The 14,487-nt window shown below is 34.3% G+C and overlaps 1 protein-coding gene across 2 annotated transcripts; it reads left to right on the top strand.

The window, feature by feature from the left end:
* The first annotated feature begins 7,502 nt into the window (after nucleotides 1-7,502).
* Nucleotides 7,503-8,570, top strand: LOC149267274 (uncharacterized). 2 transcript variants are annotated; one of them, XM_089398404.1, is made up of 2 exons: nucleotides 7,503-7,656; nucleotides 7,868-8,570. In XM_089398404.1, exons 1-2 carry the CDS (start codon nucleotides 7,630-7,632, stop codon nucleotides 8,513-8,515), a joined length of 675 nt encoding a protein of 224 aa, XP_089254530.1. In that variant the 5' UTR covers nucleotides 7,503-7,629; the 3' UTR covers nucleotides 8,516-8,570. The 2 variants fall into 2 exon arrangements, with proteins under 2 accessions (XP_089254530.1, XP_089254529.1); XM_089398403.1 differs by having other exon boundaries at nucleotides 7,511-7,782.
* The last annotated feature ends 5,917 nt before the right edge of the window (nucleotides 8,571-14,487 follow it).

Raw genomic sequence — 14,487 nt, 5'->3', positions numbered from 1 at the left:
CCACATGTACACAATGCCACATGCATGACATGTACACAACACCACCTGCACACAGTGCCACTTGTACAACATGTACACAACACCACATGCACACAACACCACTTGTAAAATAATCCACACCACACCATATGTACCTAGCACCACATGTACAATAGGCACGCAACACCACATGTACATAGCACTGCATATCCAACATGTACATAACATCATTTGTACACAACACTGCATGTCCAACATGTGAACAACACCATATGAACAAAACACCACATATCTGTCATGAACATAGTATAATATGTACACAATATCACATATCCAACATGTACATAATACCATCTAGTCCCAGCACTAAATATGCAACATTCATACCACACTATCTATACTACACTATGTATATAACATTGCATAAAAATGTACACACACTAATATGCACAATACTGCATGTGCACAATCATCATAGATGCAACATGTACAACATGTATGACATATGCACAATAGTAATGCCACACATCCGAAGCCACACTACCTCTACCAAGCAACGCTGCTTGTCCTAGCATGTCGTAGACCGCATTACTTTCATTTCGTTGATGTATCCATTGGTATAACTTGTCCATAACATAGAAATAATATAATCTCATAATATCAACTCACAACCACATGGCATTGACCTCATATATTTGTCATGACTACTCTTCCCAATTGATTCCTCGTAAGAGCGAGAACCTTTTCATGCTCATGTAAGAAACCATTCCTCCATAAGAATGATTTAGGATGACCCAGTCAGACAGTGACATCGATACATGGACACGTGCATACATCCTAAAATAATAATGATCTCGTTAGTAAATGTCATACATACATATGTCATATGTACATATAAACATTAGCATAAAGTAATCATGATTCATGATCAACTTGTCACACATGACATACATACATGCCTACATGTATACATATATAAACATCAACTTAATCATGATCATAAAAAAAATTCCAGATATTATAAGGTCAAGGTTAAGAGAACCTCCTTTATTCATGCAACACATGTGCAATATTGAGAACAACGGTCCCAACATAGCCAAGGCATCCGACACAACAGATCCAATTACTTTAAATTCTCTTGATTACCTTTGCCATGACTATTCTCTCATCGTCCATTTACCACAATGGACCCAACTAGTCCAATCAACTATCATAGTATTACCTTCCACTGCATTCACTCATGCACCGAGCTTCATCCAGATCTTACATTACCTTTTGGGTACAACACAACTCTCCCCGAACTTCATCAACTTTCCTCTTTTCCAAACAATTCCGTAGACTCAAAACATAAAAGGTAAGCCAAGAAATAAACAAGAAGAAAACCATGAAACCAATAACAAAAATACAACACCACAATCAAAGTAGTAAGGCCTTGCACCAAACATAAGCAAAACTGAAAATCAAGAACAACAATCACAAAAGACCAAAAGCACAAGACTAACAACATACGCCATGACTCAATCCCCATGGTTCCTAAGGAAACTCAACCAGAGCCTTCTTCAAGGTTTCATGGCAACCTCTCTTGCCATGCAACTCCCTGTATCATACTGCCATAAACATATAACTGTTATTTCATAAATAAATATAACAATGCACCAATTACCTCATTTTGTTGTGTCAAGCATGTTGCTGATAACTGAACACATCCACGCCATCTCTTAAGGGACTCCAATCCTTTGACATATCCACCTATAACTAAAGACTACCTAATATACCTGTCAAGTACATGTTCATGGATATAACATGTATCCACATAATCTCAGACAAAATTAAGGTTAAGAAGACTTCCTGTATGAAAAGCACTCATTCGTTTGGAATTAGGGTTTCCAAGCATATCCAAGGGAATTTTTACCCAATTCCTTTCTTTTAGCTTTACCATGCTGCAACTGAGCCTTAGTATGTAATGTCACTTCATTACTGATATGACCACATCAATTATTAACTTGCCAGGCTAATATCAACATGTGTCTTGCAACTGCTCACACATGTCAACCATATGTTCCAAGTATCAATACAATCATATCTATAAACTTGAAATCAACATTTAGCAAGACTAAATATCATGTCATAATCCATAATCAACTCATAGTAATTAGACATAATGCTACAACTATCACCTACTACACTCAAGTACATATCAACTGTCGCAACACATAAGTGTTAGCATAATTATATTAATACAAGATCAATCCTTCATGCCACCCTATAAACTCATACTCATATCATGCAATAAGTAAATCACTCAAAAAAATATAAATATACCATGTCAGATGATTTGACTAGGCGACATAATAGGCACCAAACACTCAAACACCAAATAGACGACATAATCAACAATGAAGCACCCAGTATACTACATAGAAAACTCATACCTTAGTGTATTTCAAGGGATGCTATCTTTTTTGCAAAAGCAATCTAGGTTAGCATGATACAACTTCACAACATATCAACTCAAACATAAATCATGATATCCATAATAGTAACTAACTAACATGTTCACATCATATGCTCATAAACATTTTTTGTTCATGAATAACAATCACATATGTATGATCAATCTAGATAAGTATTACACCATATCACAAATATGTCAGCACATACCTAAATATTGCAACCATAACCATCCGCATAGGTCAAACCAGGTTAACATAATATGTATAACATCAAGTTCTTTAATGCAATGAACATAACCATCGCGCATATGACCAATAGAAATTACAACATCTCAATGAAATAACCCTAATCAACAAGTTTATAACATATAACATCAGTGAGCTATATATCATGCTCATCAACAACATATAACTTAATAATCAAGCTATCTAACATAAAAACAACAATAGCATGATTACAAACACATGTTACTATCATTCTTGACTATTTGACTCATGTGCATATAACTATACCATTCAACTATCATCTATCATGTATGTAACTATAACCTGAATAGACATGTACATAAGCATAATGTATATAACCTTAACACATATAAAAATCCATTAAATAACATACCTGCATGCCAAACATACAATACCTCTATGACGATCTGCTTTTACCCCAAAGTCTAATTATGCAACCTCCATATGATAATCTGCATCTACTGCTCTATCTCAGGAAACATATTAGCATCATAATAACCAGTAGCATCATGATGACCTAATTTTCATACAATGAATTCATAAGGAATATTTTTACCTACTATTCATGCATAACTATAACGAAGACCATACATGCATAACAACTGCATATAAACATATAACACATGAGTACAAAACCATATACACATCATTCTAGCTAGAGTCTAGTCATCAATGCATGACCATATCAACTTCACAAACCATGACTTCATGCATGACAACAACCATTACTCCACTATACACATTGCCACATGCAACTATCAACATGCATAAGCAATGTCTAATCAACTACACATACACATAGATGCATGTAGTCAAGCATAAGTGATCAATTCTTGTAATCAACCTATAAGACTGATACATGTAATCAAATCTATAAGAATGTAGCCCAACATAAAAGGATGTTAGTAGGTGACATAAAATCAACATGTAAGTGACATATAATCCATATGCAACCAATCACATACTCATGACAAATGCATTCCATAAAATCAACATAAGCCTTTCCATGACAACCATACTACAACCATAATCAACCATTAAGCAAATTCCACAAGCACATGAAATGCAAGTGTAAGAGGCACCCATGCAACCGACATGCATACATGACCACCACACACTTCCCATCCAGTTCGAGGATTGAACCATGCTCTGATACCACTTTATAACACCCTCCTCCCACATCTACACAAGTAACCATGTCAAAAAGAGTAAACATGAGACGAGAGGCTACTATGACCAGCTTCGACCTTCTAGGTGATGTTAAGGAAGTGGAATCGATGGAACATCACACATAGTCATCCAACACCATCAAGAGAACCCTTAGAAGACAAGTCAACCACTCAGACATCCTGTCCTTGGGTTCCACTATTGTTTTGGACCTCTTAGGCCATAGTCTCTCTCGTGTTATGTGAAAGAGGGTGACCAGAGACCTAAAGTCACTCTCATAGGCCTACCTATCAGTGACTTTGGACCAAACTTGCTAATTCTATGCTAGTGACCCTGAGAATTAAGCCACTTTTTGAGGCCTAGAGTTTAGACCACTGCCCAGAATGGAATGAAAGCTCATAATCAAGAAAGGTACAAGGAAATAATGATGCAAAAGTAATAATCTCAAGAAGACCTTAACTGGACCCCTACTAGCCATGACAGGAATTTTTTCAAACATATCATCGACATGTAACCTGCAGGTGTAAAAAATAGAATTAAGTATAAGGATCTCATACTTATATGAGAATCGCTATAAACCATTGGTATCTCATGTCATTTTCTACATATTCATATATTGTGGTAAACACATTATCCATTCATATACAAGTAAAAACATGTTGAGAGCCATACATAGTTGTTGTCATAAAATGTGCATATAACCAATATAATAGGAACATAAATACAATAAACATTTTAGCTATCAAAATCCATATATACAGGAGTAAATTTAAAGATGAAAATCAATGGAAATGAATTTCTCATTAATGAATACAATGAACCAACCAAGATGGGACTACCACATTTCACCCCACCATAGATTAGTTGAGCCAAATCTCTCTTTAGCCAATCACCCCCATGCCATATTCCAAGCATGAATATAGGACTCACAGAACAAATCAAAAACACCAATCAACATGGATGCCACCGGAGTTCTCTGCCTACACCGTAAGGAATTTGAGTGCCTCCTAGTCTCTCAAGCTTTATCATGCATCCACAGTCTGATCCAAGGATCACTATGCCCTACACCGAGACATACTCTCCAGGATTTATTGTGCATTCCATCTAGGAATCAGTAGGCCCAACGAAGAGAAAATACACCTCTTGGATTTATCATATATCCTGTCATTCACCGACAAGGATTCCTAGGCCCACCGAGGCACACAATCTGGCTTTACCACAACCCATAGTCTAGTTTAGGGGTTACTAGGCCAGTGGCTTCGTGCATCCCTAGTCTGGTTCAGGGACCAGTACACCATGTGTTTGTTAATTCGGAGATCCACCCCACTTAGCCTTGAATCCAATCTAGCCATGCAACATAAACCGAATGAGAGAACCCATGTCATCAAAGTTATCGGGAAATGGCAAGGCTAGGCTGAAAATACTGTAACACCTGGCAAACCCATGTCATGGTAAAAAAAAAAAATGCAATCCCATGCATGCCAAATCTAGCAAAGAAAATATGCATGCAAGTCGATACCTGCAATGAAGCCTATTATAGTTGCGTGATCATGCCTTTTGCTACTTCATCTTTGCCTCCTCTTGCCTTCTTTGTCTTTCTTGCTCCAATGCCAAAGTGCTCCAAGAAAACTCTAAGTGCCCAAAAGCATGAGAGAGAGAGAGAATAATGAAAGAGCTCCAAAGCTAAAATGACCAAGCTTAACACTGAGCAACCTGCCAACTGATCCTTAGAAGCCTTTTTATGAATGAGGCCTCTAATTTCTTCACTTTCCATTATTTTCCTTCAATTTCCTTCTCAGATGTAACGTGTGACCTTTCACCTTCCTTTTCTCCTAATTTCCATTCTTTTCATAAATAAATGTGCCAAAATATCTTTTTGCCTCTATAATGCCTTTGCCAATTTCCTTACCCATAAACAACCAAATGAACACAGACTGGATGTCTTGCCCAAATTCAGCTTGGAATACGTGTCCCATTTGTCAGTGCTTATTGTTTTTTAACTTATATTACATGGAATTTTCACGGTTCTTAAAGATTTTACATGTTTGGTTAGTTTTAATTAAATGTATTATAAAACATGAATAATCTCATTTTCATTATTCTCATTTGGTTGGTTCTTAATATTTCAATCCAATATGAAAAAGATGTAGAATTATTTTACTTTCACTCTTGGAGCTATAAATAGAATATTTGGATGTAATGTAACTCATTCAATTTTTAATAAATAATAATAATAATAATAATAAATTATTGAAAAATATAATTTAAAAATAAAAAAATACACAAAGAACAAAATCACTATAGATACATTTTAATCATGGATTTATCAACCACCAAAAAAGATTAAATCTATTCATTTCTAAAGCTTTTTTCAAGTTTTGCATTCTAAAAAGAAATTTGCATATAATGAGATTTGTTTCCATATAATGGGATTTCTATCAACTCTCGACAAACTTGTCATTAAAATAGATATACACTAGTATACAAACTTCATATTAAAACTAAAAGATATTACAAATTTAGATATATATCTGGTAACTATAAAAAAACTATAATATTTTTTTTTTCATTGATTTAAAAATATACCTATATAAAATTGATATAAAAATATTAGGAAAAAATTAAAATAAATTTGAAATATTTTACACATTTCCTTTACATTAATATTATTTAAATATTTATGGAGTACATGTTAAAAAAATATTCTATTTTCTCATACTCAATTGTAGAAAGGCATTTTCAATACATTCAAAATTTTATTAAATAATAAAAAACCTTATTAAGAAAATAAATTTAAGCTAAATCCAACTATTTTATACTGTACCTTTTTATAAAAATGTGACGACACCATTTTAATGAGATCATTACATTTTTTAATTAAAATGATAAATTGATTTTTTTTGGATAAATTTAAAATTTTAAAAAGTTATAAAATTAATTTAAATTAATTTATTTAGTTGTTTTAATCTTTAATTTAATAAGAGTATAACTAATTAACTTTTTGATATTTATTTAATTAATTTAATTATTAAAATATAGGTCATGCCCTTAATTATGTCTATCTAATGGTTTTTTTGTCAAATTTAGCCGAGCCTTTGGATGTTTTACTCTGACTATTTAATTTGCAAATCTTGATCTGATTCTTCAACTTGCCCTGACGATGGACGATGAACCACGCTGATTGGTTCGAAAGGCATTGACAAATGAAAATTTCATGTGATTTACGCCAAAAATCTCTCATAACTTATAAAGTATTTTAAAATGTTTATTTATAAATTTAAGTGAAGTTTAAAGAGACTTTTCGGAAAAATAGAAATTTTGGAAAAAAATTTATATGGTAGTGAATCTATTTCAGGCGTAAATCAAAAAACAAGTTTCAAACCAACCTACTCTTAAATTTTACGAAAAAAACAAGTTTCCAGCACGCCTACTTACGAGAAAGATTAGATTCCTGCAGTTTTTTGAGACAACGCCTGTGTTTATCCCGTTGAAAGGGCACCAACCAATTTCGAAAATAAAAGTTCACTGATTAAACCCAGTCCTTTATAAAAGTTGATAAAGATAGCTGAGGAAAGATGAAAGCTCCAAGTGTACGGTTATAAAATTTATCTGTTTGTGAAGAGTTTCTCTTTGACCTTCTCTCTTGAACGAGTGGCAGACAAACCTCCCCTGCAATGTGTGGCCGGGCAAACCAAAATTTTCAGATATATGTCTGTGACACAAATAGAACAGGGCAGAAGTGCAGGTCAGGGAAGGAATTCTGAAAGAAGATTGGCAAGCAAAGATGGCAGTGGGATGGTATCACAGACAGGCAAGGGAGTATACCAATAGCAGACCCCAATACCCACCTGAACTTTTTTCGTTCATTGCCAAACACACTCCCATTCGCCGTCTAGCTTGCGACGCCGGCACTGGCAATGGCCAAGCTGCAGTCGCTGTAACATACTATTTTCTCTGCGCGATCTATTCCTTTGATTGGTATTATATTTCGTTTTTAATGTTCTTGAATTTGATGTTGACAGTTGTCTGAGATATACGATAGAGTGATCGCCACAGATGTGAGCGAGCAGCAGATCAGCTACGCTCCCAGGCGTCCCAACATAACTTACGCGGTGACTCCCCGGGCGATGTCGCTGGAGGAGCTTGAGAGCACCGTAGGAGCAGAGGGGAGCGTGGATCTGGTGACTGCTGCCCAGGCTCTTCACTGGTTCGATATCGACGCCTTTTACAGTCACGTTAAGCACGTGCTTCGGAAGCCGGGCGGCGTATTTGCGGCGTGGTGTTACAGAGAACCGGTTGTGAACCCTACCGTTGACAGCGTATTCCATGAGGTGTTTCGAGCGTCCGGCCCCTTTTGGGACCGCGCGCGTCAATTGGTGGACGAGGAATACACAACGCTCTACTTCCCGTTTGGGAGCGTTGTCGAGGAGGGCTCAGAAGAAGGAGACGCGAAGGCGATTCCCATAAAATTCTGGGCAAAGAAAGAGATGGGGTTGGAGGGTTACATGACCTACATGAGATCGTGGCCTGCTTATCATACGGCGAAGGACAGCGGAATCGATCTGCTGGACGACCAAACCGTTGCCCGTTTGAAGGAAGCTTGGGGTGAGAGTGATGATGATGTGAAGACAGTTAGTTTCCCTGTGTTTCTGAGGATAGGCGTTGTTTAGCAGGCTTTCATCCTTTTGATTCAACAACGCTTCCAGATTTCCGTTGCGACATGCATGTGACCAATCCCAGAGCTATCCATGGAACTTTGTTATGGCATTTAACTTTACTTTTTGAATATTTATGTTTGCTATTATAGGTTAATATGGAGTTGGTTGCTGCAGGGTGGGGAGTGCCATTCAATACAATGGATATGTCTGGTTTTTTTCGTGATAAAAGCTGGCCTCTTATCTATATATCATTTTTTAACTTTGGTTAAATAATAAGTTATTGATATATTTGGTTTGTTGGTACTTATAAATTTAAAAACATAATACTTGTAAATTGTTTTTTTTTCTTTTTTAATATAGTTTTGAATCACCACATGTGATTTATGAACTTGAATTTTTATGAGATTCTCTCCATTAAGAAAGTATAGGAAATATATAACTTTGATTGAGAGAGAAAACAAAGGCTTTAGGCCTTAAATGAAGTTTCTAATACTTGTGGGCTATCAAACAATCTTAATTAAATCACTACACATGATTTGTGAATGAGATTTTTAGCTTACGAACTGGAAATTAGTATGAATTTCAAGATCTCAGCCATGCTTAATGGAAAAAATCAAATGCAAGTAAATATTTTATATATAGACAACAAATGAGACCTCAAATGACTATATCAGCCTTTTACTATCATTCTTTTACTCTCATTTGATCTTGTTCTTTTTGCTTAATTTATGGTTAGAAGTTGTTCGGTAGAAATTCTTAAATCTAGATGTGCCCAACTTTCCTGCTTTCAAATATGGTCATGTTAATTTGTATCAAGTTCTATCATGAATTGAGTTTTCTCTTAAAGACATTGCTTTTCCACATTCATGTCATTTATTGTTTCACGTGTTAATGCTTTTATCTAAGTCATTGATTTAATTGAAGGGATTTGGCTTGCTTAAAATGCTTATGGAACCCCTTCGTGCATCCAATGATAAGGTGTTACCATGTTTTTGCAAATACAATGACAACATGAGCAAGAAATGGTGATGGGTATGAAAACAAGTGCATTTATGATTAACAATAATCACACATGTACATATGAAGTGAGTTACAAAGAAGACATGCACAAGAAAGGAACATATATATATGGATGATGTCAAGTTACATCTAGTTACATAATGCAACATTCCAATTATTCACATGATTTTTACACCAAGATTGAAGGATTGATAATTGTGATGAGGGTGCATTAGGGTTTTTTCATGCATGTGAAGTAAAATGGCATGGTGGTATCAATGGAACTGAGTTTTCAAAGCTTGATTTGTTGACATCTTGTTGGATCTAACAAACTTTAAGCAAGGTTGCATCAAATGATTGAGTGATTTGGTGTTAAGGACTTCAAAGGGTAAGTATGACAATCTAATGTGCATGAGGGGAAAATAATGAGGGAAATGATTAAGTTTCAATAGTTGCATTAGGGGACCATATAACAAGGATGAGAGTCATGAAGAAAAACCTTATTTATGATGGAGGAATTCTTGAAACAAGATTCAGTATTTTGCCTCTAATGGTGTTTTTCATATAATTTAAGTGTCCAACTAAAATGATTTTGGATTTTTGGAATAGGCTATCTATATTTTTCAGTCCCTACGAGTCCAATGTAACTAATGGAATGATATTTTCAGAGTCACAAGTATAAAACATACGTTGAAAATTCATTGTCAACAATGCAATTTGAAACTTCACAAATTATGAAAAGCGGAAGAGAATGATGGAATGGTGCGTTTGACCACTTGTTACAAAGATATACATGTCTACTATCCGATATAATATAATAGAAAATTAATGGTCCAACATCATACAAAAGAATTGTAATTTATTTCACTAAACAATTTTCATTAAGGCTACTTTTAATTAAATTATATTATTTCTAGGTTTGTTTTGAACTTGATTTTCATCCTAAGATGATTTGACGTGATGATGTATATAAGGTTCCAAATACGAAATTTCTCCTCCCTATTGAAGTACTGAAATCATGAGTCTCTCAGAGCTCTCGAGACTTCTTATGATTCCCTATGGCCCGATGAAGCTCCAAATTGATAGAGTAACAATTCAGTTTTAAGCTATCAACTATCCATACGTATGACATTCTATACGAAATTCTCAAATTCAATTGCAAGATAGTAAGCATGTTTCCCTTTGTTCCTTATAAAGCTTTTTCGAATTTAGAACCAAAATCCTTGCCTTAAATGGCTTGTTGTTGGCTACCCAAGGCAAGAAATTACCTCATTAGAGTTAAGTTGCTACCTTGAGAGGCCAAAACCCATTCAATATCAACTAGAGATTAGGGAGTGAGATGGGTGACATTATCTATTTTGTTAAATGAAAGGAAATTTTCCTTTAGTTCTTTTGGAATTAAAGTTGAAAGGAAGCCTCCCCACCCTTATTTAGTATCTTGGAACTCTAAAAAAACTTTCATGTTTTGTGATTGCGTACATTAGCTTGCTATAACTAATGAATTAATTAAAATTGTTCTAATTAAGTGACAATTTTCATTCTTAAGTTTTGGCCAATTCAATTTTCATAGAGTTTCATTACATTAAACTTATCAATCTAGGTTAGTAAGCTTGTGAAGTGTAATGAACAAAATATTCTAGGACCTCACTCCTAATTTAATTTAGTAAAATTGACATTGAATGGAAAAGTAATATATGGAAAGCATTCAATATTAACCAATTTCTAAAACCCCATAAATATTCATGCCCATGTAGATAATCGTGATAAAGATTATAGAAAGCTCTTTTAGAAATATATTATAAATATCTTATGAGTTTGTAATTATGAGCAATGATATCTATTCACTTGAAATATTTACTTGATTATCCTTCAGTGTATTGCAAATTTTTTTAAAGTAAACTAATTTAGTCTCTAAAAATGAGTGATCAATTTGTATAAAACTATTCTCGGGTTGTTAAATTTGTTAAAACTATCATTAAAGATTTCAAAGCATGAATTATTTCATTTATGAGTATATTGTAAGAATGAGCTAGTAATGGAAAAACAAAGTATTGCCTCTATAACAATAGAAAGCTAGAAATGAGAAAAAATAAAATATTAAAAGGAAATAAACTCATTCGAATAAGAGGAAATATGTTCCCTGACAGAGGGTCCCTCCTAGTTGGGTTGCACACACTTGAGAAACTTTAGAACTTGTGATTGTTAACTTAAAACACACCATTCATAGAGCATTCATACACATAAGAAAGATTTAAATTAATTATATATTAATAACATGGAGTTCTCATACATTTGATCTTACTATCTATATCCCTTATCAAATGAAATTAGAGTATTTATAAATTTTTTAAAACAATAACAAACTGAAAAATCCATTGCTATAATTCAGAATAAAGTAACAATTTTTATATTTCGTGGATAGTGAGATCAAAATATTGACCACCATGCGTATGAATTGGTTGATAATTTCATGACGAGAGAATTAATTTATTGTCTCATCAAATATCATCCACAATAATTTACCCTTGATCTAATACTTTGACATGATGCTTTGTCATGTGAACCTATTGCGTGATCTCCCACCACTTTTCCCTATTGACTGAGGCATTGACCAAGTTATGGTGGTGACATGAATGCCTTCTACTTGCACCTGATAGGTGGATAACCTTCTAAAGGGATTTTACTAGTTTCACTAGATTGTTTCTTGAAGAATGTAAACCTATGGTTTTGCTACAAAACTAGAGAGCAACTACGGAATATGGCATTTTTTGCAATTATCACATTTTAACTTTATTTTATGGAGAAACATACAAAACAAATTACAATATAAAATTATACATATTACCTTTAGGATCCTTCCTTATAACATGTTGATGGTGTTGGACTCGCCAATATCTAGGAGGTGTCTCCAATATGAAGTCCCAATTAGACCTCACACTATTTTGAGTAGGATCCTGTTGATGCCTCTAAAATTGTAACACAAACATTGGGGATAACCACCCAATCCAGACCTTAGTACAACTCCTTTTCCGTTTGGAGTGGTGGCTCTCACTGGATGTTATGGGACAAGTTTCCCAATAATGTATGGTTTGATGAATGAGTGTTTTAAATGTATAGCAAAGATGATAGGTGATTTAATCTATAACTCTAAAAATACACACATATATCTACATAGCCCTGGTAATCTTATAACAATGCGATTTTTGATAATTCCTAGCAAATAAATAATCATATATATGGTTTACTTATCCATAGAAAGATACATTTAAATAATGATTACTTTGTTTAAGAAATTAAACAAAGTAATTATAAAAGCATATCGCATGACATACTGGTATTTATTGCTAACATATATCTCTAATATAACAATTCTGAATCATTCAGAAGTGACTCAATATAGAATTTCTTGAAGCATGTTAATACATCAATAATATCAAATTAAATGAAATGCTAATAACATAAAGAACAAGACAAAAAGAATAGTGATAGAAATATCGCATGCATTTGAGTCTTGATATGTAAGTAACATTCTGATTCCACCTTTTTATTCCAGAAACTTCGAGGAGATACACAAATGCAGGTCTCGAAAAGGTTCTTTCACAATAATCTGAAACCTTGATCCACTGCTAATAAAAAATAAATTAAGAAGTGCAGAAGTGCAACTTCTCAAGTCTAGTTTTTGTAAAAATTGAGGACCCTTTCTCCAATAACATGAAAGGGTTTATATAATAGAATTAAAACAAACTGTCTACAAAAATCGTTGAGAGTTGTTGGAACTTCCAACATTAAAATCTGGGATTTCAATTGAAAAAATAGTAATGCAATTGCATTTGAAAAGATTCATCGTATCTATTTCTTCTCCTGTATTTGCAACTAACAAATTGAAAGCATGCTTTGAATTTCTGGAGTGTGACTCATCCTGAAGTGTAGTTGTTGTTGGCATTATGACTCAGATTTGACATAGGTGTTGTCCTTGATGGCAACTCACTCAGATGACAGATCACAGTTTAGTAGGTTAACAGCTCAGAGTTATAGACGAGACTTCACAGAATGAGGAAAGAGAGGTATACGCAGGTTCACCTTGACAAAGTAGCGTATACACGTGGGTTAACAGACCAAAAGGTTCGTATAATGTACACACGCAGTTTCAAAGAAGGAAATGCGCGTACATGTTGTAAATCTAAGTTTTGGTCTGTGTTATTTGGTCCATGGTATTTTGATCCATGGTGTTGTTCCTAAGTATCTGGTCCAAAGTATTGATCCTAGGTATTTGGTCCAAGGTATTGGTCTTAAGTGATTTTGGACCATGGTATTGAGAAAGGCCTAACACTATATAAGGAGAAGAAGATCATTAGGCCAAGGCTACTCAAGCATTGAATATCTAATGATGAGCAAGATCTAATATACATGTTATTAGGTTATGGTGCATAGCTGGATCCGAACCAAGGATGAACCTTAGCACTTGATGAAGGATAAGATCTAATGATGGATCAAGACCTTAAGGCTTGAAGTGAACTATCTTTATGTGGTTTGATCAATTATCTGAATGACTGACACATGTTTTAGTTTGTAAATATGATGATCTGGGTATAATTGAATTCTAGAATTATTGTAATGTTTTAAATCATCATTTACAGATATGTACGGAGGTTAGACTTGAGAAAAGTGCGTATGCACGTAGGTTCGACACAAGGAAGTAGCATATACCTTGTAAAATATGTTTTAGCTGTTTTTATTTGCTGTTGTAGTATTCTGGGTTCTAGCTTGGGTTCTAGTTACTATATTAGGGTTACAGCATTCTGAAAGGTCAGATTGAAGGTTAGTCAAAGTTGTTGATTGGTTCAGTTGTGAAAAGGAGATTGGTTGATGCAGATATATTTGATGATTGAATGATGGATCCAGTCTGAAAATTTATGAAATGTGGTCCCTGGAAGAAAAGAGAAGGTTGTAGTCTTTTGTACGCCAACACCTACGTACTAGTAAAC

Source organism: Pinus tabuliformis, chromosome 6, assembly GCF_031772625.1.
Source record: "Pinus tabuliformis cultivar Carrire ecotype Pingquan chromosome 6, CPIR1, whole genome shotgun sequence".
Taxonomy (NCBI): Eukaryota; Viridiplantae; Streptophyta; class Pinopsida; order Pinales; family Pinaceae; genus Pinus; species Pinus tabuliformis.
Note: the sequence above shows the minus strand (reverse complement) of the source record. Positions and strands in the feature narration are given on the sequence as shown.